General features: G+C 40.8%; 1 protein-coding gene across 1 annotated transcript in view; it reads right to left on the reverse strand.

Annotated features, from left to right (window-relative positions):
* Positions 1 to 27,998, reverse strand: part of SLC25A21 (solute carrier family 25 member 21) — a 438,847-nt gene that overhangs the window by 165,416 nt on the left and 245,433 nt on the right. The window contains exon 4 of the mRNA XM_070629002.1: positions 12,964 to 13,012. Within this exon, the coding sequence (XP_070485103.1) occupies positions 12,964 to 12,992 (29 nt within the window). The 5' untranslated portion in view covers positions 12,993 to 13,012. The remainder of the gene's footprint in view (positions 1 to 12,963; positions 13,013 to 27,998) is intronic.

Genomic DNA, 27,998 nt, shown 5'->3' on the forward strand with positions numbered 1-27,998 from the left:
CCCTAGGAGGTCCCATGAAGTAACGTTTGCAAACCGCTTCTCTCTCCATAGACGTGAACGGCCAGGGATTCGGGGCTGTGATGTCTCTCCATCTCTGACTGCTGGACAACCCCCACCCCAGAGTCTTGTAAGCACTGGCCAAAGAATCCGACTCAGAAGGTTCCCAGAAGTGAACCTCTGGGAGTTAAGAGAAAGAGATAAATCACTTCTCAATCTGATGCTGAAGCAACAAGAGACCACCAGACAGTTTCAGTGTCAATCCTGAAAATATTTTCTGAAACATCACAGAGTCATGGGAGAGAGGCGTTTTACAATGACAGAATCCTTACTTCCTAACTTCTCCACAAAATTCCAGACTTTCTTCTGCCCACTCTCTGTGACTATTTTCTTTTATGTAACGTGATCAAAATATCGAACCCTGAGTTAGTATTTTCTGACCCCTGACCTCTCACAGGTGTTCTGGCTCATTTCCTGAGAGTTATGTTTGATTTGGGAACGCTTCTCTCTTTTCTCCCATTCCCTTGTTACAGTTTGAAACCTGGAACACCCGCACACAAGACCCTGACTATCTCCTTGTGCTACCCAAAAAACACTCCTGAATGTTCTCTCAGCACTTGGCAAGCGTCTGCACAGGGACAGTTTTCTCACACTCTGGGAAATCAAAATGTAAAACAATTGTTCTCTTCCAATTCTTCAACCTGAGGACAGATTTCAGGGTTATTTCTTTTTCTTTTTTCTTTTTAAACCTAAAAGCTTCCCTGTTTTAGTATTAAAAGAAACCAAATACATAACCTACTTAAGTTTTCAGTATGTAACAAGGAAATAGAAATGCTAATTTGGAATTCTTTAGGACCAAACATCAGCAAAAATCCAAAAATTATTCCAAGATCATTGCTTCAGAAGCAATGGTTAACATTTTCTCAATAAATCTCTCTCTTTCCCCTTCCCTCTTTCTCTCTGTCTCACATTCCAGGAGAAGAGACTAGAAAGTATTACTTTTGGAAGTCATGCATTATTTTTGTTTTGAAATAAAGTGAGAGTCCTGCTTGGTGTGACTACTCTACCAATCCTGGTTGTCTTTGCAAAAGAAAAAGCTTAAGATGCAACAAATCGTGATTTAAAAGAGAGATTTCTACACCTTTTGATTCAATAAGAGTTAGGCCAATTACAGAGCTAACAAAAGGAGCTACCTTGAGAAATGCGACAGGCTCTGCCTACTCCATCTGGCACTATTCATTAGAAAAACAAAACAAAACAACCAGCCTCGTGAGTGGTTTAAGTAAAAATAAGAAATTGTGTGCACCGAAAACATTCCCTTAAGGAGCGTCCAGGCTGGCCTCATGAAGCCCCACCTGTCACCAGCATCAGGCCCACAGTCCACGCATCATCCCCCATCACCCAGGGGAGTGAGCCCTAGGCTGGCGGGTGGGTCATCGATGCATTGGACTGGAAGAAAGAGGCTTGAACTTTTGCAGAAGAGAATGCACAGGATTGAGAGAGTCTCAACTATCCCCGGTCCACAAGACAATTTCTTTGTGTCAGGATTAGTAAAGGAGCAGCTGGTGCAGAGTTTCTGGAAAATTCATTGACACAGAGTGAATATATGAACATCATCTCTAATTCTCTGTGGTATGAAACTATACACCACAAGTGAGGCACTGAAGAAAATATAACTTACGCCGTATAAAATGGCTAGATTCTGTAGCCAAAGAGATGTGTGAATTCCATAAAGGTATATAAATTGCCCTTGTGTGAAGCTGGGCTCACGATCAGAGCAAAGTCAGTAACTTAGTGTTTTTGTTTGTGTTTGATTTTTCCAAGTATACAACTTGAAAACACACATGTTGAGTTAATTTTTAAACTACATGCCTTCACTAAGTATTTATTGAGCATCTGCTCTGTGCCAACCCTCTTCTAGACATTGCACACATACATCAGTGAACAAGGGAAGGGCAGGCCCTTGCTTTTAGAAGCCCACCTTCTGGTGGAGGTGGACAAACAGTTAAGGAGGACACGAATCAACTTGAAGAGATCAGAAGACTAGAGCGAAAATAAATAGGGTAAGGAGAAAGAGGGGAAGCCGGGAGCCCACTTTTGATGAGGTGGCCAGGGGAGAGTCTCAGAGGAGATGACAAATGAGCTGAGGGATGAAGGTTGAGAAGGAGCCAGTTACTCCAGGAAGCAGGGATGCCCAGCACATGGGGCCTGCCCCAGGAGAGAGCGCAGCATGTTCAAGGAATAGAGAAATCCCGCCGCTGGATATGCACCAAGACCATGTAAGCAATGAAAACATGGGTTTGGAAACACAGAACATCAAATTGAAGGAAGCCTCCAAGATCATCTAGGGGTATGCCCTTAATTTCCAGGTGAGGAATCAAGGCCCAGAGCAACTCTGTTGACTCACACCGCGAGGGCCGACAGCGTTGAATTAGAACGCTGGTCTCCTGTCTTCGTTTTCCTGCATGATCTGTTGCCTCTCTGAGTCGATGTGTGTTAAGCACATTCTCCCTTGACACTGAAAGCCTGGCCACAAAGGGATCATCTCTGCTCACCTCTCCTTTCGGAATGGAAATGAGTCAGAATTCTAACCAGTTCCCACATTAGAATACCTAAAAAAAATCAATACCTTTTTCTTATGTGTACATGTACAGGGACAAATTAAATTCTAAAGCCTCTTTTTTCTTTGAGTATTTAGCAGTATTGAATTAGATCGGATAGTGAGACGTTTACCATGATATGTTGTGCTTTTTCATAATAAAGAGAAATGCATATCCCAGATAGATTCTGAAGACCAAAAATTGAGGATATTCAGTTTAATTTTGGATTGTTTTTGCTGTAGAAGGGAAGTATGTAACCTATTAGGTACTCACAAAGGTTTCACTGGAGAAAATATTATTAAATAACCCCCAAATGGGAAAATTTTATTCTGTAGGAACTTGGCCCAGAGTACGTAGCACTGTATCCAGAGAATATACAGCCCTATTTATCATCCCGCAAACTTCTTCATCATGTCAAAACTAAATCTCAGCTGTGCCCCGACTGCAAAGCAAAGGCAATACAGGCTATTTTAGCCATCTTGACAAGAATAGTTCGAGAATTAATTGATTTTCCAGGAATGTTAAACAATTTTATCAATTTCTGGTCAAGGTTCACAGTTAATGATATTACCTTATCAGCCTTGAATGTATGTTTGTCTAAAGAAATTTATGATTTTTATTTTTGCTTCACAAAAAAGAAAAACAATCTTCTAGAGTAGCCATGATAACCATAGTTTTCAGCCATGCTATACTCCCAACAACTTAGATTTCATTAGGCTGGATTCTCACTATCTGCTCAATCAGAGCAGCTCTCCCACAGGCATGACCTGGGGTTCTAAGCTTGTGTAGAAAAATATACCATTTGTTTTTAATCCAAAATGATGCCAAATCGGTTTATTTTATTCTTATATTTTATAGTCATATTAAATTCTAATAACCCCAAATTGGAATCTAAGCCAAGGCTAAGACAAAATATCTCATTATTGGGGAACCTGTGAGGGGCACTGGGTAAACAAGTAGCTTCACGAAGTTGCTGAAAACTGAAAAGCAATTGGGATGAAATCCTGGATGGGCCTGGGATGGGGGTGAGGGGAGGAACAGAGGAAATAGTCTTCATGTTGATGGTGATTTTAGAAGCAATTCACTTTCCCATGACAAAGATAAGAAAGCCATTTAAGAATTATTTACCTTTCAGCTTAAAAAAGAAAAAAAAGATGTCTGGAGAAGCCCATTGACAGGCATGAAGAATACATGGGCGATTTTCCTGATCGTCCTCTGGACTACGATTGTCACAGAAGGAGAAGTCTTTGCAGGTAAGCAGAAGGAAAAGAAAGAGAGAGATCAAAACAGCACGCCCCTTACGTTGTCAGCTAAGGGGGAACCTTCTAAGCCCATTTAATTAGTTGAGGAATAATAACTACTGCACTTTAAATAAACATCCTATCTTTATTTAAAAAATTTAGACAAAAGCACAAATTAAGGAGAGATTAAACACTTTACAAAGGTTTCACAATGTGAGTCATAAAAATAGCATGTTCCTCCAGGGAGTGATTTAAAAAAGAATTCCATTTACAAAAAAAAGAAGGAAAAAAAATTAGAAACAAGAGTTGGAGATTATAAAGTGAGTTACAGTTGATTTAGCATAATAGAACTTGGTTATTTTATGTGGGGGGGAACTGAACGGATCTTTTTAAAAGAAAGGATTTTCTCCTCATTAATAAATCTGAAAAATAATTTTAGCCTATGGTAGGGTAGCAAGATTATTCTGCACAAGATCTTCGGGACCAATTTTTCCCCCAATGCCTCAGAGCAACAGGTGTTTAGGTGTCCTCTCATTCCGTCTCCTCCTCATAGTTATAGGGCCACAAAGGCCCAAAGCAGTAAAGGCTGATGATAGGCCTGGAGCACTCCGCCTGGGTAAGGAAACTATTGTAGCCAACCCAGCTCAGGGCCCGGCTTTACCTTTGGTGGGAAGGACCACTGGAAGTGAGCGAGGCACAAGACTTTCTACTGCGGACCCTTCTGAGTTCTCCCTAGTTCTAATACAACCCTTGTTATCCCAAAGAGAGGCAGAACATCGTCAAGGTAAAAATCCCGGAAGTAATAGTAATGAAATCTCTTCATGGGGTCATGGTCTCTCATCCCCAAACTCTGAAAGTCCTACGTAGAATGTAGACACGCAGCATTCTTAACAGTGCATGGAATAGGATCCTTTCCCCTAGTTTTAGGCATGCTTAGCTTATATTCAGCTTTTTCATTAAATCACTATGCAAATGTAGGACCTTTTAAAGTCTGCCATGTACTCACTGGCAATGATGAACTTAACATGTAACAAAGCACTTAGGTGGGAGTGAATGGTAGTTTAAAGCACACGTTTATTCACTTAACACGTATTCACTGCAGCCCCACGATGTGCCAAGCAGAGCGTAGTCTGCTGTCACCTCTATCCCTTCCAAATACATTATCCATCTTGTGCACCGTTTTTATTTGATTGTGTTAATAAATAAAATCTTTAATGATGACTGCATGGAAAAGAATGACATAATCAATGCAGAATCGCAGGGCGCCCCCCACCCCGCACTTCCTTGCTTTGGCTCAGTAACTACACGAAAACATTTCAGTTAAATAAAACAGGTCCCAGGGAAACCCTAACATGAGCACGCAACTTCAAAAGCAGAGTCGAAGTTCCACTCACAGTATTCGGGGATCCTGTAACCATTTCATACCATTAGATGTTGCTGTTGATTGATTTAGCTACATGACGAAGTCCCAATAAAAGTATAGTTTATAAAAATGCGGTTCGACTCGTTGCTTGCTTTACTTCAGACACATTTTCTCCATGGTTAGAAATAAGCCATGACAGTGGTCTAGCCCTGAACTTCTATGCACGGTGAGAAATCAGGCATAACCATGGTCTAACCCTGACATGATCTTAATGTTTTGTACCACCGACAAATCATTAACATATGGAGATAACCCTCTCTGAGGCTCTGTAATTTTTTTTTAATCCTATAGACTCCACAGCCTCCACTCTATACTCCCTCCTAACCTTTCCCGCTGTTTTCTCCCCATTTAAAAAAGATTCCTTTCTTTTTCTTAAAAAAAAAAAAAAAAAAAAGGATCTATTGGGGAAAAACATTCTTTGTTCCTTGTTTCCACCCTGCTGCTCTGTTGGCCCGAATGCCTGCTCAATGTCCCCTCTCCAACTTCTAAATTAAGTGTTCGTTTTCAACTTCATGGCTGTTCCGACTCTCCCCCCGCGAAGGGAGGCTGTGGATGCTCCCCAGCCCTCGGCTCCTTGCTCTCTGCTGGGCTCCCCACAAAGCAGCCTCTCACCGTAGCCCGTCCTCAGATTTCCCTTTTTAATAAAGTTTGTGGTGGGCTTATGCCTCTAAATCATTTTTACCCAACAGAGCCATTTACCTTCCCTCCATAAAAACCAATGCTCACTCTTCTCTCATCTCCTGGCTCTGATTTTTGCCCCTGTAACCTCACTCAGTGGGACAAAATGTGTTTTTTCTGGCTGTAGGTAATAGATTCCCATGTCAGTCTCACACACCACCGAAGGAGCTCTGCAAGGAAACCGCTGCCCTCCGCTTTCATTCATTGCTAACAAAGCAGTTTACATAAATGAAACCAATGAGGATCACCGGTTAATGGGATGTCTAACACACACACGTGCACAGACACACGCACACGCACACAAAAGGAATTCTTTCCACGAAGACTTTTTACAGAAATGCCTATAGAGTATTCAGCAGTGGTTCCCAAAGGCTGACCCAGTGACCAGTCTGGGCTCGCTGCTTAAGATTCACCCAGGAGGGTGTTCAACATAAATATTGGTGGGCCCCACCCCTAGAGTTTTGGATTCGGCAGGTCTGGGGTTTGGAAGCGACGGATGGAGACTGTAAATCAGTCTGAACGGCTTGAGTAAAAGCCCCATAAGCACATATATAACAACACGTGGTTGCCAAGTCTTCAACCTACATGAGCCTTTAGAATTCACACAGTGATTAATACATTCGAGAGAAGTATGATGAGACTTTTCAGTGCAAGTTAAGTCCTGATGGGAGGAATGCTAAAAGCCACAGTATGTACTGGCCTGTCCACTCCCCAGCAGCCTCTGTGTCCACCAGAGGACGGGAGAACACCTCTCTCCTTCTCGCCTTCCCCAGCACCCACCAGAAAACATGCCTGGCAGCTCTTTGACAGGATGCGCTTTTAAAAGATCAGTCCTTGCAGGATCAGTAATTTACTTAGTTTGCATCTGATTTATGCCCCATTCAAACATGAAACAAAACAGAAATGATGAAAAATGACTGAGGATGAAACAGAACAAACACCTCAGTAATTACCTCTTCCTGAAGAACAATGAGCCACTTCCCTGCCTGGGAATGAAAGTGTGAAAGGGACGTAAGGACAACCCCCTTGGACTGTGACTTCAATAAATCTTTGGGCCTTTGGATGCCACTTTCTCTACACAGCTACCAAACTCCAAATGCAGATGTCGTAAAATTCCCTCCCACTAGGGCCCTGCTTATCTGCAACTGCCAACCCACTGCCAGCAAGAGTATTCTTCTTACTAAGGAACCACTGGAACCTCTCCTTTCCATTTCCCTCCAGGCCTGTGCTGTCTCACATGGAAACCACTGGCCACATGTGGCTACTGAGTATTTGAAAAGTGACCGACTTGTCAGTACTGAAATGTGCTCTAAGTGCAAAATATGCACCAGATTTCAAGGACTGAGTATTAAAAAAAGAATGTAAAATATCTCGTTAATAATTTTTGTATTGATTAACATGTTGCAATGACAATGTTTTGGAGGTATGAGGTTAAATAAGATATACTGTTAAAATTAATTTTACATGCCTCTTGTTACATTTTAAAATCTGGCTCTTAGAAAACTTAAAATTACATACATGTCTTGTATTTTTTTTTTAAAGATTTAATTTTCCTTTTTCTCCCAAAGGCCCCTGGGTACATAGTTGTGTATTTTTAGTTGTGGGTCCTTCTAGTTGTGGCATGTGGGATGCTGCCTCAGCGTGGCTTGATGAGTGGTGCCATGTCCGCGCCCAGGATTCAAACTGGCAAAACCCTGGCCGCCGAAGGGGAGCGTGCGAACTTAACCACTCGGCCACAGGGCCAGCCCCCCATGTCATGTATTTTACTTCGATTTGCCAGCACTGTCCCAGATGAAGTCCATCTTGCTTTGCATCTCAAAGCCTGCCACACAGGCTCCCTTGGCACCTTCAATCCCACGTGGCGGTTCAGTCCACCCCCTTTTCATCCTGGCACATCTACTGGATACCCTCTCACCTCACTCTTCCTCAGTCTGGTCTCTGAAAACCCTCCCCAAGCTTGAGCTGTCTTTGCCCACCATCCCATCAAGTAAATTCTCCATTTTTATTTCAACAGATTCTTCCCATCTCTTTCCTGAAACCTTACTCTTTTTAATGAAGACAACACAGCTGTGTATTATTCATTTTCTAGACGTTCCAGTTTGGCCACAGAACTCATAGGGCTACTATTTCTGATTGTTACCAAATACTCGATTGTTCAGCAGCATTCACCGGGCATCTCCTTGGAGGCCAGGCACTGTGCTAGCCATGGGGGTTCCCTGAGGATGTCAGCACACAGCCCTAAAGTGATGTGTGGAATGAAGTCAACAGGAACACAGACTAAACTGACGCTCTCCTGCCCTCAGACCCAGAAGGACTCTCGACTTGCAAACGCCCTTCTGAGAAAGGATTTAAACGCAGGGCTCACATAGCACAAGTCTTCCCACTTGGAAACTTGAAACCACCTGACTCCATGTTAAACACTTCCTCTCTCCCACACTTCGTGTTCTCCCTCTCGTTTCCCTGACTACCTCATAAACTCCATTTGTCTTTGTAGGTCCCTCTCCTTTGCTGACACAGTATTCAGCTGGTGCTCATATATATTATATATACATATATGGACACACAGTCATTTATTTCTCACAGTAATGTAAATACCAATATTGTTCCCATTTAAAGATGAAGAAACTGAGGCACAGAGAAGTTAAGTAACTTACCTGAGGTTACACAGATAATAAGCAAAGAAGCAGGATTTGAACCCAGGCAGCCTAACTCTAGGGCCAGAGTTCTTAACTAGGAGGCTAGCCTGTCTCAGAGAGAGTACAAACACCAGGGACTACATAAGCTTGAAGCAGCTGGGGCCATCTGGTACCAAGTGAGAAGCCACCCCAAAAGGAAGCCTATATAGGGGGGAGAAAAGCAGAAGAGAAGGAGAGAGAGAGGAAGAGAAACAAAGAGAGAGACAGAGAGAGAATATGAGAGAATGAGAAATAATATGAGAGAGAGAGGAGATAGTACTCATGATTTTATTTGAATCCCTGGAGAATACAAAGCCAGAAACTACCTGTAGTCTTCCTAGATATACAAGTGAATAGGGTCTTTTGTTATTTGTAGCTATGGGTTCTCAAACACAGGGTCCACCCACAACTGTACACAAAGTCCTTTGTATATAAACAGAACTATAAAACAGTGTAGCTGCACGTCTCTGGAGAGAATCTCAAAGGAGACCTTGATCATACCTAACTGCAATGTATACAGCATCTTAGCCAAATGGCCTCTGCTAAAATCAGGTGGGGACACAGAACAAGGCAGTCGTCACGTGGCCAGCCTATGCTTACATTAGGTCTATCCCTGGACCTACACTTATGTGGAACAGGATAAGCTATTTCCTATATAATGCCTAGTGCCCCAGTGCCTATAATCGCTCCACAAAAGGTTTACCTGTAATAACTTCTACTCACCTTTTTAAAAGCAAAGTGAGTTCCTGTTAAACATTCTGAATTGAAAATGTATGCTTGCAACCTAAGTGTCCATTGATGGATGAATGGATAAAGGAAATGTGGTATATATAAAACAGAATATTATTCAGCCATAAAAAAGAAGGAAATCTTGCCATTTGTGACAACGTGGATGGACCTTGAGGGCATTATGTTGAGTGAAAGAAGTCAGACAGAGAAAGACAAATACCCTGTGATCACACTTATATATGAGATCTAAAACAAACAAACAAACAAAACAACCAAATTCATGGATACAAAGAACAGACTGGCGATTGCCAGGGCCTGGGAGTGGGGGTGGGTAAAGCAGGCGAAAGGAGTCAAAAGGCACAAACTTGCAGTTATAAAATAAATAAGTCCTGGGGATATGTAAGTCATGGCATGCTGACTACAGTTAATAATACCGTATTGTATATTTGAAAGATGCTAAGAGAGCAGATCTTAAAAGTTCTCATCACTAGAAACAAATTTGTAACTATGTGTGGTGGATGTTAACTAGACTTATTGTGGTGATCATTTTGCAATACATACAAATATCAAATTATTGTGTTGTATCCCTGAAACTAATAAAATGTTGTATGTCAATTATATCTCAATTAAAAAAAAAAAGATAATGCAGGTTTATGTCAGTTCTTTCTCCAGATCTAAAATGACGGTGTGTCAGTCCTGGTTCTGTTTGTCTTCAGAGCTGTTTCTCGCTCTTCCTTTGTTCGGATCTGCTCTATTACGCAAAGGGACTGCCCTCTGCAAGGCTGGGCTTCCCATGCTTCCATGGGTTCAGCAAACAGGAGCACTGGGGCGAGACTGAAGACTCAGGAGAGGGGAGAAACCAGAGGATTTCTCCCCCTCGCTGTCTGCCTCAGGCAGTGCATCTGGCTGTGGCTGGGCTCCTCTGGGACTCCAGCTGCCACTAGACAGATCTCCTTGGGCTCCTGCTTCCACCAGGTAACCCTGGCCCCTGGGCCCTGGTAACGCCACCCCTTCCTTTTGTCCCTCCAGCCTGGGGTAACAGAATCAATCATTTACAGAATGAAAAAAATAATAAAAAAATTCACGTGCAGGAAGAATTTGGAAATATATCTTTAAAATCTGTTATCTTTTATTCAACATAGAAAAGGATTAGGCACAAATAAAACCCAAGAAGAAAAGAGCAGACTTCAAGAAATAAACACATTTACATTGCCACACTTTAGCACATGAGATATTGTGGAAAATGAGCCATTTCCACACTCAGATTAATTCAGTGTACCATGCTAAGAGTAATAATGTCCAAGGAGAGGCAAAAACAGCCCACAAAAAATCTATGAAACAAGCGCGGTTTGGCCTGCTGTGTCCCATGCCCCACTTTGACAAAGCCTGAGACGGCTTAGAATCCAGCGCCCTTGGACGTCATTAAGGAAAGTCTACATGGTTACATGTAGTATCCTTACAGTTTACAGTTTATCTCATTTAGAAACCATCTCCCGTGCAATAGAACTTAGTCCGTCCTGTCCGCTCCCTATCACCTGTTGTTAGTGCCCAGGGATAAATGCTACCAATCTTGCATATCCTCCTTCTGTTGCAAAGTCAGTGGCACATGCACTGGGCTTTCAGTTTACCTTATGATTCTGGGTCTTTATTTAGTATACTTTTTATTTTTATGTCAGTCAAATACCACCCAGTATCCAGTTCCCGTCTCCTTCAGTGCACCTGGAAGGATTGTATTTTCCCTCCCCGTTGAAGTTAGGCAAGGGCACGTGACTAATGCCAACCAATGAATGCCATTTTCATGAAAATATCTGCATAACAAAGAAGATATAAATCCCCAGTTACTTGGCACATACATTTCAAGAAATATTTTATTCAAATCCAGTAGCATGAAATGACATAGTGTTTGAAATTCATTGTGATGAGATTCCCATTAACTTGTCAGATTGTGAGCTCTTTGAGGGCAGAGCTAGTCTGCAACCTACACACACTAAGCGCTCAATACATGTTTGCTAGATGGATGAAGGAAGGATGGAGGGAATGAATAAGTAACCATAATTTCAATATCACTTCTTGTTTAAATCATTCTTACTTCTCCTTTATGCTCATTTGAACACTTCACTGATTTAGGAAGTTACCCTTAAGTGAAAATGATAACTTATTCCTCAGTGAGGCTGGCAACAATAGTCTGGCTTTTCAAAGAAGGTTAACGGAGTCTAAGATGGAAATGTCAGCGAGTTTTGCCTTCTGTTTGTGAACCCTACAAAAAGATGGTCCAGGGAGTGGACAAATCTTATATTTGATATAATTTGTGGTTTTCTTCTTTCTCTGTTTGAGTTTGGAGACTTGAGGCTTTTATGGACTGAATGTTCCGTGTCCCCTCTAATTCATATATTGAAGCCCTAACCTCCAATGTGACGGCATTTGGAGGTGGGGCCTATGGGAGGTGATTAGGTTTAGATGAGGTCATGAGGATGGAGGCCCCAGGATGTCATTAGTACCCTTATAAGAAAAGGAAGAGATAGCAGAGCTTCCTGTCTCTGCCAGTGAGGATACAGCAAGAAAGTGACTGTCTACAAGTCAGGAAGAGGGCCCTCACTGAGGACCGAACTGACTGGTACCTTGATCTTGTGAGAAATAAGTGTCTCTTGCACGAACCACCCAGTCTATGGTATTTTGTTACGGCAGCCTGAGCTAAGACGGAGGCCAAATTCTCATCTTCTCTACCTCTATTAGAAATGTAATATTATTTGCATATCATGGTCACCTTCCCTTTCTTTCAGCAACCAGCCTAAGATTCTGCAGCCCTTTTAGGTAAATGAAGCAGCATATCCACTCAGTGACCAGCCTGGCTCACCAAGTATTTCCTAACCACGGCAGGGAGGGTTTGTTCGGCCACGTTGTTGCAGGGCACCGTCTGCTATTACGCTCCAACCTAGGTATGGTGTTCTCAGGTTTTACACAACACAGAGAAATGAAAACTTTCACTACACTCTAAGAGCTTCTAATTTGAAAAAAATGGAGAGTCCATTAATTCAGTCACAAGTTTAACTTTTAAAAAGGCTGCAGATCATAATAAAACCCACAAGATTTTTTTTCTCTTGGGAAATAAATTTAACACATTGCCCTGATTTGTATCTCCCTTTAAGAGCGAATATGGCATTTTGCATTGGCAAAACAGTTGTAGGAAAAAATTCCTTAAGCACCATTTAAGAAGTTTACCTGAAATTTTGGAGTCTCACACCAAAATGCTGACTCTTAAATAGCAATCTGTTATATGCAATGAGGAATGAAAGTCTGCTGTCATGATTCACTGGATAAAGTTCAGTTTTTACATCATTTTGATAAATTTACCTCACTTACCAGTTTAGCCACACATCATATCTTATGGCTGTCATGTGAACGCAGTAAAATATTACGTACCTTCAGGTGACCTCTATCCAGAAATGCTTTTCACTGTTCACATTTTATCTGTCAAATAGTATTTTCTTTACGAAGTAAATGTAAATGCCATTATTGGGAGAAGCTACCGGCCTAGGACAAGTTCTAGCATTTAGTGTTCTGACAGATCTTAATTTGGATATCAGCCAAAGTCAATAAAACTTGTTCATGCAGAACCTTACCTGGTTTTCACCACATCGAGGGGGTGCATCAGGCAGATTTCTACAAGACCTGAAAGATGATAAAGAAAAGTCCAATAAACACTTATGTAAACACTGGCTCTTATTTCCTTGACCTTATTGATTTCTCAAGTCTGAAGATTCAGATAAAAAACTTGGGACTTTGGACATGACAGCTAGAGGCTAGTAGCAAAAAACAAAAGAAAAATACGATGTCATTTCAATGGCAGCAAGATATGTGAGTGAGTACTTTCTTGTAAGTGCTCTGGCCCAGGGAGGTGGGGCTGTGGGGGGAAGAAATTGAAAAAGGAATCAGGTGTCCTAAATCCCAATCAACTAGGTAGGCATTATTCTCCAATCTAGTCCAATAAATAAATAAATAGATGTAGAAGGAAGGGAGGAAAGGAGAGAAGAGAAAGCTCCCTCCCCCCATCATCACTCACTAACATGGCAGACCATGAGCCTTAATTTTAGTGTTCATGAAATAGAGATAAGGATGCCTCTTATCTCACCAGGTAGTTATGAGGATCCAACACACATTAATACATTCATAGCTTAATAGAGAACACGTATTAAGTGTTTATTGTATGCTGGGCATCGTCCTAAGTAGTGCTTAGATTATCTCATTTAATCCTCACAGGAGCTCTTTGTGATAGGTAGTATGATGACCCCCCCATTTTATAGATGAGATAACTAAAGCCCACAAAGTTAAATGACTTGTCTAAGATCTCACAGCCAGGAAGTAAGTAGTCTTAATCCCACAAAGGCCACGATCTTAACCACTGCACAGTGAATAAAAATTTCTACAGCTTCTCGAAAATCAATTGCAGAGCCCTCCTGCCTCCCTCCTTCCAGAGAGGACTGCCCAGTGACAAACTACTGGCATGCAACAATAGTAGCAGCAAAGTTTTTTAGGTACTAGCAGTAACAAAAATAATTATAGAAGTAGTTGTAGTATTGTAACAGTAATAATCTGAACAGCTACCTCACCCACAGCACCCACACAGTGATGGCTGTAGCGTACATGATCCCCGGCACGCTCAACTCCCGGGCAAGGGAAGTGTTACCATCAGCTTCACTTGAAGAGAAGCAAACTGAGGTTCAGAGTGTTACCTGGTTTGCCCAAAAGCTGCCCCATAACAGTATTCAAGGGTAGCTGCTGCTGCTTCTTTTTTTTTCTTTTTTGAGGAAGATTAGCCCTGAGCTAACATCTGCTGCCAATCCTCCTCTTTTTGTTTGCTGAGGAAGACTGGCCCTGAGCTAACATCTATGCCCACCTTCCTCCGCCTTATATGTGGGACGCCTACCACAGCATGGGTTGCCAAGCGGTGCCATGTCTGCATCTGGGATCTGAACCGGTGAACCCCGGGCTGCCGAAGCGGAACGTGCGCACTTAACCGCTGTGCCACCAGGCCAGCCCTGAGGGTAGCTTCTTAAGGGCAGAGCACCTACCCCTCTTTCTGCCTGCGGACTAACTCCAGGTGAGCTTTGCTGTGATTTAGTGCATCTGCCCCAACCGCGCTAATAAACATAAATGTCTTTTCCTCCCTGTGCCGATCAGGTCCAGGAAGGTCAAGGGCCTGCACCTACCTGTAGGTCTGCTTTGCTTCCACAAAAGCTTTAGAAAGTGCTGCCTGCAGAAGCCTCCCAAAGTTTCCAGAGTCCCCGTATTGACCCAAGAAAACTGTCTTACTGGCTGAAACAGCAGGACCCAATTTGAATGCCCGTGCCAAAGGCTTCCATCAGGAATGCTCTTCAAGGGTTGGTAGCCAAGTCAAGGACCCGGCCGGAGTCTCAGCGCCTACTGACGAGGAGAGAGGCACAGGAGAGCAGAGGCAACTGACGCTGGGTGGGAAGGCCAAGCTCTGGGCCGCTGTTGACCTTTGTGAACAAGACCTGTTGGTCCAGAATGCATGGGGGATTTCTTCCTCACAACCAGTCAGCTCTCAATACACTTCCTCTGGCTTGAAAATTCACATTCCCTTTGAAGTAACAATCAGGTGACCAGAGTTCTTGTCCTGGTGCCCTCAGGGAATGAGAATTGACCCCTGGGGGCACCTGTTCCTTATCCGTAAAGGGAAAGGTAATAGTCTCTTTGAAGTTTAATATTCGATATTTGTTTCTTTGTTCTTGAAGCTGATTCTGATATATATTTTCTTTACTTATTCTAATTTAAGCTTTATAATATTAGCTAGAAGAAGATAAAGCACTAAACCTATAAATAAGATTTATTCTGGAAACTCAGACATATAAAATAACATTCTTACCCAGCACTGCAGCAGGTGTCTATTAAGTGCATGTCTGTGCATCTCATGAGCACGAAGGAGCAAGACACTGAGAATCAGTTTACCAAAGCAAGTACAAAAGGTTCTCCCACTGACTTGCATTGGAAAAGAAGCAAAATATTAAAGCCCAAACAGCACTAGTTGTATATCTCCTAAAAAGTTTACTAAAAGAACCAACCATCCCAACAGCTATTAAAACTGACAGCAGAACATGGAGACTCTGTTCACATTTATTTCTACCTATTTGCCTATTTGCAAAATTGTTCTAGTTTCCTTTGTGTTAATGGGTATTTCTGGTAGTAAGTAGATACTAGTCAGATCATTACAGTTTTCTGGTTACTTAAAATTATTTTCTAACCTCTAGCATGCACTGAAACATTCATTTTATTCAGTGGACTTAACATTGGTTGTCTTTTATTTGTTCAGCATTGAGGATAGAGTCTAGTGAGGGGAACAGACACATGAGAACAAATAATGCATGGGAGGAGGTGCAATGCTCAGAGTTTATGGGAGCACAGCAGAGAGAGGCCCTTGATCTAGCCTGGGGTTGGATGAGGGGTGGGAAAGGGATTTGAGGCAGAAAGAGGACAGCATGAGCATAAGGCATGGAGGAAAGACGCTGCACAGAAAAAGAAGGAAAGAGGAAAGGAGCAGCTGAGCATTGCTGTAGCCAAGGGTGGAAAGCAGGACATGGCAACAAGAGATGAGGCTGGAAGTGAATAGGTCAAGATCAAGTTCATGCTCAGGCACTGGTACTTCATCCCACAGGCCATGAAGAACCAGTGAAGGCTATTTTTTAAAATAGCTCCTGGGTTGTTTTTTCTTATTACTAATGTATTCCACGTTCACTGAAGACATTTTGAGAAATTTTAAGCAGAGGGGGGATATTAACCTCGATAGCGTGTTCTCCCAAGAATCTAATCATCTGTCCATACGTTGTCCCACTGCTCCCAATCACATTTATTCATGCGCAAACACCTGAGCACAGATGCTCCAACCTTCTCCCCTTTGATTAGCAGTAAAAGCACCGTCTGTCATCCCAGCACAGATGTCCAGGGATCCTAAGCACCTCTAAGTCTGAAGGAGTCAATGCCCATCTATGAAACCACCCGCCAAATTGTGACTTGGCCAATAGGAAACATGACTTAAACACCCAAATGTAATGTGCTTGGTCTAGAATCCCTTGATCATTCATTCATTGTTGTTTTTAATCAAAACAAGCAATTTTGTAGACTTCAGGTTAGCAAGAAAATATGTCATAAACAGAGAGAATAGATATGCTGGAAATGATACAGAGATGTTTGATTTTAAATCAGAATTCAGAGTTCAATCAGGATTCACTCAAGGGGGGAACGGCTGCTCATTGACCTCTACTGGATGGTGAGGACTGGGAGACTCTGACGATTACTTATGGAGATAACCATAAAAGTAGAATCAGATGAATGGTGTCGCCATAGGCCTAGAAGTGACGTCAAGAAACTGAATTGTACTGTGTACTTTTTGGGAATTCTATTACCTAGAATGAAGTCACAAGCTAAATAATGGGTTAGAGGCTACAGATTTTAATAATTTCTCTTTTCTCATAAAATGGAAAGTCTAACAGAAGAAAGAAGATGACTTTGAAATTTCAAGGTCTGTTTAATAATTCATCCTAACTGCCAACTCAAGACACGTTAATCTCAAGACAAACAAGACCCAGCAGCTTTGCTCTCACCAAGTTGGCATTTATTAAACTCACCAGCCACAAATGGACAGAAAATAAAGTGGTTTAGTCTCACGTATGCACAATACAAAAATTGTATTGCCAACCATCAACCATCGGACCACTTTCCTAAAAAAAAACTTATAACTTTACAGTACTTGAAAAGGAATACGAAAATATATTCATGAGATCCTAAATAATTATAGATTTAACTAGTGTTTTTCTAATAAACTCTTTCTGGCTGTTTTTAAATTTAAATTTGGTGTTTGATCTTAAAACCAGAACAATGGACACTTTAGAGATAAAATATCTTCAAGATATCCTTATTTTTAAATGGGTTAGACTATTTGTATCTTCCATTCATTTTGTGGCTAAAAGCAGAATTAAAATTTAACCAAATACGGTATGAAAATAATCAGAAAAAGATATTAAAAAGTACATTTTCCCAAAAAACATGCTACGTATGAGGAAGTTCAAAATGTTCCATTTGTTATTTTCATTTGAGGCTATAGTTTATCACTATAACAAGCAAGCAAGATTTGCTATTAGATTTATTTAAATTACACTAAAGACTAATTTTATAAGGCTGGACCTTATGAAAATTAAGAAAGCCCAAAGCAGATTGAAACTGTGTATTTATCACATTGTAAACGTTTTCATTGTTCCTAGATTCATACCCCTTCAGTGAGCATGACCATTTCTGTAAGATTCAAACAAAGCTGCTAATATGATACTACCATGGGTACAGAAAGGCATGGGCTAGCCTCTGAAACTATATCTTGAGATATCCCCTGTATGCTCCCTTCTGTGAAGTGGCTCAAGTACATGCCTTCACCTGAGCCAATATTGCTGGGAAAGGACTAACACCACTCTGTTGCAAACCTTCTCCCAGCTTCCCTCTTTTCTGAGAAGGCCTCCTGGCTTGTTTAACCATAAAAGTGGACTGAACATCAACCCCATCCCTGTCCTCTGATACGAGCTGAGCCACACCTCTTTTCCTAAGGAGAGTACAAACACAATCATGCAATGATTAATCATGATTGGTGAAACGACAGTTTCTTCTCAGTGTTCAATTCCCTGGGCTTTTCCTTTTCTCTGGAGTATTGTCCTCCTGTGAGGACACACACACACATACACTTCTTCTGAGCATCCTACTGACTTTCAGATCTCAATTTGGGCAACCATTTTCCCAGAAATCCTGGGGCAGGGATCGTTAATTGTCCCCTAATATTTGTCCTCTCTTCTTCCTGGCTGCCCAAAATAAATATTGCATTTCCCAGACTCTCTTGCCGCTAGGCATTACCGTGTGACCAAGTTCTGGCCAAACAGATGTAAGTAAAAGTGATTCTGGGAAGTCTTTTAAAGACAGGGAGTCTGCTCCCCTCCTTCCTGCTGCAGGAATGTGGACCTAGCGCTGGAGCAGCCATCTTGGACAGTGAGGTGACTTTGGGCATGGAGGCCACACACAGCACAGCAACAAGAACAGGAGTAGTTCCTGACATCATGGAGTTCTGGTATGTCTACCTCCAGACATTCACGTTGGAGAAAAATTTCTATTTCCTTTAAACTACTGCTATTTGGGTTTTCTGCCACTTGTATCTGAACCTAGTTCTAACTGATATGGGCTCCCACAGTACCCTGGACTCGTGTTATTACATGGCACTGCAACTGTCTGTTTTCTTGTCTAAAAGCTCCAAGAGGACAGAGAGTGCACCTGTATTATTTGCCTTTGCATCCCCACCACTTTGCACAATGGCTGGCACTCAGTAAGCTCAATAAAAATTTGTTGAAAAAATAAATTAATGCTGATTAAGGTTACTGCACATGCCATTAGGTCAGCTAATTCTCAAGATAAACTGAACTGGCAACTATTTATTCTGCATTTACTTCATTAGTTTGAGCATTATACAAATAAGCAAGTGAGGACAGAGAAATATTGGTAAAATTATATGAAATAAAGCACTGGAAGTACTTAAATACAGAACTGCAATATTGTTAATCACGGATCTAGATATTCAGTTGCTATGCAAATGTAAGAAAGCACCCAACCAAGCAGCACTGAACAGACTGACAAATGATTCTTGAGAGCTGTGTGCACACAGGGTTTTGTGCTGGGTGCTGGGGGCATAGGGTTCAAGGGTGCCTGAAAGGCTGAAAGATTTCAAAGGTGGGCACGGAAGTGACACTTTGAGAACGGCCTTCTATGGCATGGGAAGCCACGAGCAGAGAATAGCAATAAGCACAAAACTGTGTTCCAGGCCCAGGGATTTAGAGTTGGTATTTACAGAGTGAAATGTTACTATTTATATTCTGCATCAATTCTAGTCTTGCATAACTGTTTCCTTTTATCCTAATTGTCAACAATCTTTAAGGAACTATGTCATGGTTCTCATAAAAGAATGGCAATAAAGACACATTTAAAAATTTTAAGTAAAATTTTAATTCATCTTTGGTCTGGGTGTGCTTTTATATTTAAAACTACTTGTCCTAGACCAACAAGGCTGATTTCTTTGAGGTCAAGACCACATAAAATTTTTTTTAATTTGTATGTATATATATATACATACACAAATACATATATATGCATCTCACCAGGAGGCAGTTTCCACAATTTTCACCTACTTTGCCAGTGAGCCTGGTAGATATCTCACAACTCAATGATATCCTTTTTCCTTAGAGCTGGGACTAGGAAGTCACATTAAAGGCATCACTTCCCAGAAAGGATGGGATGGTTCTTTTCATTTTGGAGACTTAAAATGCTTACAACATAAAGCAGAAGACCCATTTCTTACCCATCCCTTTACAACCTGGGCCACAGAAAGGAGGCAATGGAGAGTGCACTACCATGGTGGTGGACTGACTGACTCTGGGACATACTCCACCCCTGCTAACTCTTAATGGAGCCCTACCCATAGAAGCCTGGAATGCTGTCGTCATTCCCGTGCCTCCCTTCCCAGCCACCTCTGCCTTCCCCCATGAACAGTGTTGCAGTGGGCTTCAGTGAGCTTTTCAGAAATTGCATGGGGGAATGTGGAAGACAAACTGGGTGCCCCAAAGTAGACTTGAACATAGATTGTTAGAGGACAATGTCAAGTGATCCTTCAGTTAAGGTCTTAATTTTGATTTTAACTATGGGCAATGTCATTATACATCATCCGTTCTAAGATACATTATTTGAGAACAGAGTATTCTAAATTTACTCTGCTTTCTTATCACTAAGTCAATTCGCTGTTCCTTTCTCTACAATTCCATTGCATATACCAATTATATATTACATTTTACATTACCAATTATATTACATTACATGACAATTCCATTACATATATCAAGAATAACATTTATCATACTATACTATAGCTAGTAATAAACAGAAATATGTAACTGTTTGTGTCTCCCCACGGCTCCTCCCGCCTCCACTGGTCATTGCAGTATTCATCTCCAGACATTATAGTCTACGGGAATGGCATCTCTTGGACTTGTGAAAACATGCAGTCAAATACAAACCATGAGTTCTTTGAGAAGAGGGAGAATTTAACTTTATAGGCCCACTGAGTAAACAATGTCAAATACATGCAATTCACTCAAGAAGTTCTCTACATTCTCTCTCTCTGTGACCTCAATCCACCCCATCGCTTTAATTACCATCTATATGCTAACAACTTGCCTAGTTACATTCCCAGTCCAGACTTCTCTTTCAAAGTCTAGACTTAAATATCTGATTGCTATTTGACATCTCTGGTTGGAGATGTAACAAGCCATCTCAAAATTCACAGGTCTAAAACTGGACTCCTGACCCTCCCGCCCACTCAAAAAACAAAACAAAAACCAACCTGTTCAACCTTAGAATCACACTGGACTCCTCTTTCTCTCAAAACCCTCTTCCAACCTATCAGGAAATCCCACTGGCTCTACTTCAAAACACATCCAGACTTCTACCATCTCTCACTTCTTCTACTGCCTCCTCTGGTCCAAATCATGATCATCATTTCTCAGCTGCTTAACTGCAGCACCTCACTGATGTGTCTCTCTCCATCCACCTTCCACCTCTTCCAGCATCCTGAGTGAACCTTTTAAAATATTCACCGTTTCGTATCATTCCTCTGGTCAGCAATGGCTCTCCATTTCACTCCGAGAAAAGCCACAGGTAATCCAGGCCTGCATTACTTCTCTCAGCAACTCTCTTACTACTCTCCCTCTCATTCATTCTTCTGGCCATACTGCCTCTTTGCTGTTTCCCAAACTTGCCAGCACTACTTCAGCTTTCAGTCCCTCCACCTGGAACGCTCTCCCCTAGATCTACTTGGCCAACTTCCCGCACGTGTTAGTGAGTAACCCTGACCACTTTAACACAGAGGCCTCCCCTCCTTACGCCAGCAGATAAACCTCCTCATGTTGCTCTGCTTTTTCCTTTTCCCATAGTACTTATCAACTTCTAACACACTACATTACCTACTTATTTATTGTTTCCTGATTGTGTCTCCCAGTAGGATATAAGCTTCGCCAGGGCACAGATCTTGCTATGCACTAAGTACCCAGAACATGCCCGACACCTACTAGTTCCTCAATACACATTTGTTGAAAGAAGAAACTGGATTATACAAAACAATAAACCTGCTGCAGTGATGGGATTCCTTGTCAGTGGCATGTAGAAAATGATGTTTTAAGAATTTAGTGTACTGAAGGAAAGCTCACTCAGTCATTCCAGGAATCCACGATAATGTTAAAAACAGGAAGTAAGTCTACTGATAGGTTCTGAGCCCGTGCTCATCCTCTAGGTAGAATGGGTTATTCCCAAGATAATTTTGCTAAGAACATTTTAGGAGGCAGATCGTCTCAGCATCTCCATGAACTGCAAAAGGACAGTGCAGACAAAGACTCGAGGCACTCAAGCGTCCCCAGGATGTCAGTTACAAGTAAAACCTATGTTTTCCTTTTATCACGCCAAACACATTTGCCTTATACTATAGCCTCCTTCCTTGGCATTTTCAAGTTAAATCTAAGACTTCTCTTTTGTTCTCTGAAATTCATGCTGTTCTAACCACTACCTTAACTGATTTTGTGTGAAATATAAAAGATTCTTTTATATTTTAAAGAGAACCACAGAGGCATAAATGGTTTCAAACTGTGCAAATTTGAAATTCAAAAATAGAACAGCTACAGACAGAACTGATATTTTTTTCATCTACTTGACTAGTCAAGCAAATCATTACAACATCCTATTTGATAGCCTGCCCAGAAAATGTGGTAGCCCTCCTGAATTATAAGCAATGTGAGACTCATAAAGGGAAATCAAATATATTACGCTTTCCCCTAGTAACAGTTAAGACACACTACCTTTGTGGCGCAGTAAATTAATATTATGCACACAGAATTGGCTAAATAGGCAATGCAATTTGGCAGGTTTGAAAAATGTTGTTAAAAGTTACGCTTTGGGGCAAGTCACAGCCTTCCTTGAAAAACCTGAAGAAGTTTACTATTAGCATGTATTTTTATAAAGAAACTAACACTAAGCAACGGATGTTAGCAGGGAGCTGAAGGAAGTGCTGACATTTCCTGGGTGCATGTTCCTTGCTCTCATAGAGTTTATTATTTAACTGGCTTAAGCATTTTGGAAAACATATTTCAGAAGTATAAACATATGCAGACGTGTGGTCTAGAAATCATGGTAGACAGAGCATGTACAAGAGAGGAAGAAAAGTTGAGGCAGAGTTTAAAAATAAGTGAGTTTTGTAAATCACACTTTGAATGTAAAGACAAAAAGATTGAAAGTTATTAAACTAATGAAAATCTTACTTTTAAACAAAGTTTTTACACTAATTTCTTTTTACTCAATTTCAGCTCAATGTAGTATCTTTAAAAATTATTGTTTGGTACTTTAATTCAATGGAAGTTATCCTTTAATTTTTCTTTTTTGTTCTTAAACTCTACATTTGACCCCAAGCTAGCTCCAAGTGCACTTGAGTAAGTGGCCCAATTTTCAGATATGTTGGCCTTTTACGGAAAGTTAACTGCTTTATATGGGCCTTAGCGCAATCAGTAATGCAAGGAGAAACACCAGGGGAAAAATAAGCTGTGGATTAGGTTGGCAGACAGTAAAATACCTTTAGAAGGGTATAAAATATCTTTAAGGAGAAGGAAATGTGAATACAAGAGAAAGAAATAGAGGTATCACTTGCTTTACTGATTACATGTGCATATAATATATAGACATTCAGGAAAAGTTTGCATTGTATTTTGTTTATCTGACGTGAAAAGAATGTTCCAGCTGCCCAGCATTTCTACACCGGAAGTTTACAAAACTGCAGAGGGTAAGGAGTCGATGGCACGGAGAGGGTGGCCAGGCGAGTGCCAGCACCTCTCTTCCACTCTGCAGAGGACTCTGACTTCTTTCTGCTTCTCTATCAGCCAGAAAGATAAAAACATTTTGCTCTGCCTCAGGATTTCTTCCTTTTTTAAAAATCGAAATATATTTGACATAGAACATTGTGCATATTTAAGGTATATGACATGTTTATTTCATATATTTACATAATATTGTAATGTGATTGCCATTGTAGCAATAATTAGCACCTTTGTGACATTACATAATCATCCTTTCTTTTTAGTGGTTGGAATAATTAAGTTCGTCTCTCCGAAAGTTTGATAACGTCTACAGCACTGGTCTTCCTCTCTTCTTTTATTGACTTGATTAGAAAGAAGGAGCCTTCTATTTGTCACAAGAGTCAGGAACAGAATTCAGTCCCTCCCTGCCTACCCCTCCAGTCACGTGCCGGAGCTGGCTCTCCCAGGCCAGATGGTATGCCTCTCTGCCCAAATTCGTGTTCAGTGGCATCGTGTTGGTAACTTGAAATTGGCCATGGTGGGAGTATTGACACCAAGGAAAACGGCAAATGCTACAAATCAGAGTTTTTGTTTGTTTGTTCGCTTTCCAGAGAGCCAGATGTTAAACATTTACCGGCACAACACTGTCCAAATCTAACCACAAATTCTGCTGTCTAGCTTGTTAGGTTCAAATAATTTTAAAAGTATAGTATATGGAGAATTTTTAATTTCCAGTCATTCTTTAACTCCGCTTGTCACAAATTTCCAAAGGTGACATAAAGTTATTCTTTAGCTTATATCTCTGTTCACTACAATTTAATAATAAGAATTATGATCCTACATCAGAACTTTTAAGAGATCCTTAGGAATAGATATCCAAGAAAACCAACCAACCCACCAAACTACCGACCACGCCTATGACTTGCCACGCTGCCAGGCAGATGTTTCTATTATCTCGACCACATAGAGATTTGGTAATGAGAGCAACCCTTAGTCATCAGACAGAGTCCAGAAACAGAAAGAAGGCCTCAGGCAAATACAGCATCTTGCTAAGTGAAGAATTCAGATTTTTAGGTCACAAGTAGCTAGCTCTTTCTTTTCTATAAGTCACTAATACCAATTACCATCAAAGAAAAAGCAGAATGAAATTATAATGCTTTTCTCCCTATTCTAATTAGTATTTCCCACAATCATATTACTTATCTTGATGGAGCAAGACTTACGACTTTTAAAATATTTTCCAACACTGTCTAAATTAATATACAGCCAAGTTTTCTGCATTTAATCACACTGATTAAATACTTGCCTTTAAATGTGAGCTCTTAATTTTATATTTGCTGAATGACCTAGAACTATAACTACATAAATTCTTCTTTTTGAGCTGTTATTCCACACTAGCCTCTGTGCCAGGCTCCCGAACTCCAGCTTACTGAGTCACGTATTTTTGGGTAAATCTCATATATCACGTTCGTTATCAAGATCTGGTTTGTGGGGGAAAAAAGAAGAAAGTTGACTCTATTCCAGGGACTCCTTTTTCAGTTATGTAGGCATCCATACAGTTTAATCACACAGGATTTCTACCAAGTGTGGATTAAGCTAATCTTTATTTCCACATGAAAAAACTTGCAAGAATGAAAGTGAGTGCACTTCACGTAAAATAAGTACCAGCTAAAAAATAATATTTGGATACTAAAGTGTATATGACATTACATAAACACAAAGGTGGATAGATTTCATAACACAAATATTTAGTTGTAATAGCATTGAATATATTACTACTCATAGAAACATTATCTAAATAATAATCAATGTTTGATTTCAGTAAATATCTTAAATTACTAATTCACTAGAAACAATATTTGCCTCCATGGCTCCCATCCCGATGAGCATCGTGGGGCATTTGTTTGCTACTGTACAGCAGTAAGTGTGCTTTATCTCAATTTCTAGGTACTGGACAAGTACACATCCAGGAGAGTTTTCATTCACCAAATATTTTTCAAGTGCCTATTGCGTGCATAGCTTTCCCAGCACAGTTGTAGATGCTGGTTTTTTTCTGCTTGCTTCCATTTTCTCAGGGGAATAGGAAGTAAGGTCATCAACTGGGAGTGAGGATGAGGGAAGGGATGTTGGAGAGAGCAGAGAGAAAGTATGAAACAGTCATCTGTGGGAGCGAGGGAAGGAATGGATCCAGGCAAATACAGTAAGATTACTGGGGAGCAGGGAGGGTCCACTGGAGACCAGCAATTGTGAGCTTAAAGGGTCATTTTCTGTAGCCACATTCAGCTGTGTGGGTGCAGGCAGAGTAGGCAGAGTAAGATTTAACTGGGATGCGGTTTTGATAAATGAATATGAGAAGTGAGAGGGCAAAGGAAAGAATGTGTGCCAGAAAGTGATCATAATGGTTGACTGTGCAACTTAAGCTAGGAGGGCGGGAAGTGAGGACACAGCAGGGATGAGGATATGGTGGCAAGAGCAGTGGCACGTTGGTTCCTCTGGGTTTACGGTTTGACAAATATTTAACCAAGATTCTATAATGATTAGTATGTGTACACCTTAAGAAGTTAATATATTTAATAGCCAACGTGCATCATATAGAAATGTAGAAAATTTGAGACATTGAATAAAACAGTTATACAAACAAATACAAGCCTCCAAAGATGGGTTATCTAAGAACCAAAACAAAACTATCCTGAAAGGTTTGGAATGCACAATATTAAGTCTTAAAAAATAAATGGACATATTCATAGTCATATCCTGAGGCAAGGTTAGATAGTAATTAATGAAACACATATTTTAGAAGACTTAATCATCTTTTCTAGGGAAGGCAGCTCTAACTTTTTGCCCAGCAACTTGAAATGTGTCCTCCTAGAAGACTCTCTTGATGGATGAAGATTAAAACTATGACAATCTCCTCTGGAATTCTACAGGGTGTCTACGAAGTCTGAAAACACAGACTAACAAGGTCGTAAACGGCATTGTCAGTCCTTAAAAAAGACAAATCAATATTATCTATTTACCAGACTCTTAACTACTCTGTTGATGACTTCAAAGGAGAGGTGTAACTTCTACATTCCCTCCAGGACTAGATTTAGCTACCAGATAATTTTTGAATGAATAAAAAGTGAAAAGCAATATTTCTGTTATAACTTTAATTTCTTCATGTGCTATTTTGACGCTACAAGGATTGATTTCTTCATTTTTCTCTTACACACTAAAGTAATGTAGGGGACATGTGAAACAATGGTGGAAACCAAAAAGGAATCTATAATCCTGGGAACAATACTGGAGCTCCACCAAAATCTATTTTCTCTTTCTTCCATGGTCCATGATATTTCAGAAAGATAGTGTTTCACTTGTGTGTGGCCATGTGACTAAGTTCTTATCCATAGCATGTGAGAACCAGAGAGCCTGAGACTATGAGCATACCTCTTTCATGCCTAATTTCCTCTTCCCACTAACTAGAACTTCAGTGTGGTTCAAGTTATACCTCACAGATGACAAAACACTGCACCAAGGAATGATGGAAGGCACCTGTGTCCCAGAGTGAGCATGAGGAGCAGAGATTCTGGGCTTAACCAAACTAGTACCATCAGGATTGACACAGGAAAGAGAAATAAATTTTTTGTTCTTTAAGCCACTCTATTGTTGAGTCTCTTTGATATAGCTGTTAAACTTTACTCTGACACGTACAAATGCCAAATCAAACAGCACTATCACACAGTTGCTAACTGCATGCTGAATTCACAAATGGTACCTTTTCTGAACAAAATTCAACTTACTACCAAGGAAAAAAGAGGATTCCCCTCTCTCCTAAAAGGAAGAAGAGTGACACCAGGAAGTGTGCCGAGGCCAGGCTGTGAGGTTACACTGGCTTCACTCAAGCCATACCTAAGGCTTGTCTTGCCTTGGAATGGGTTTTGGAGCACTAGTAATTGAAAATTGAATTTAAGAATAAGAGATTTAAACTTGATATGGCTCATGTTGGGCCATAATACAATTATTAAAATGAGCAAAGAATCTAAAATGCTATTGTCTAAAAAATGAAACAAGGGGCTGGCCCGATGGCCAAGTGGTTAGATTCACGTGCTCTGCTTTGGTAGCCCAGGGTTTCACTGGTTCAGATCCTGGGCACAGACATGGCATCGCTCATCAGGCCACACTGAGGTGGTGGCCCATGTAGCACAACCAGAAGGACCCACAACTAGAATGTACAACTACGTACTGGGGGCCTTTAGGGAGAAGAAGAAGAAAAAAAGAATATTGGCAACAGATGTTTGCTCAGGTGCCAACCTAAAAATAAAAAGAAACAATATGGTTTCTTCCATTGCAGAGTGTAATTTATTCAGTATTTGTTTCACATAGCTTGAAAGATACTCCTAAAAGGAGCCATTTGTGTTTTAAAATGGCGTTTTCCAGGGTGAACACATATTCCACGTTTTCTGTTTTACCTGACTAGTGAAAAGCTGGAGGAATTTGTGTGAGAGAAACAATGCTTTCTTATTCATGCAGGTAAGTCAACTCCAACAAAAATAATTTGTCAGGCCTCCTTTGGTTGTTTGAGACAAAATTCAACACAAATCAGCTTAAACACAAAAGGGGAATTTGTTGGCTCATAATTCAAATGACGGAAATGGCAGGGACGCTTAGCTCCAAGACTTTCTCTCTCCTTCCCTCATCTGCTTGTCTCTGCTTGTCCTCACTCACTCCTGCCACAGAGCTTTCCTAACACA

The sequence above is a fragment of the Equus przewalskii genome, chromosome 1, assembly GCF_037783145.1.
Source record: "Equus przewalskii isolate Varuska chromosome 1, EquPr2, whole genome shotgun sequence".
NCBI lineage: Eukaryota > Metazoa > Chordata > Mammalia > Perissodactyla > Equidae > Equus > Equus przewalskii.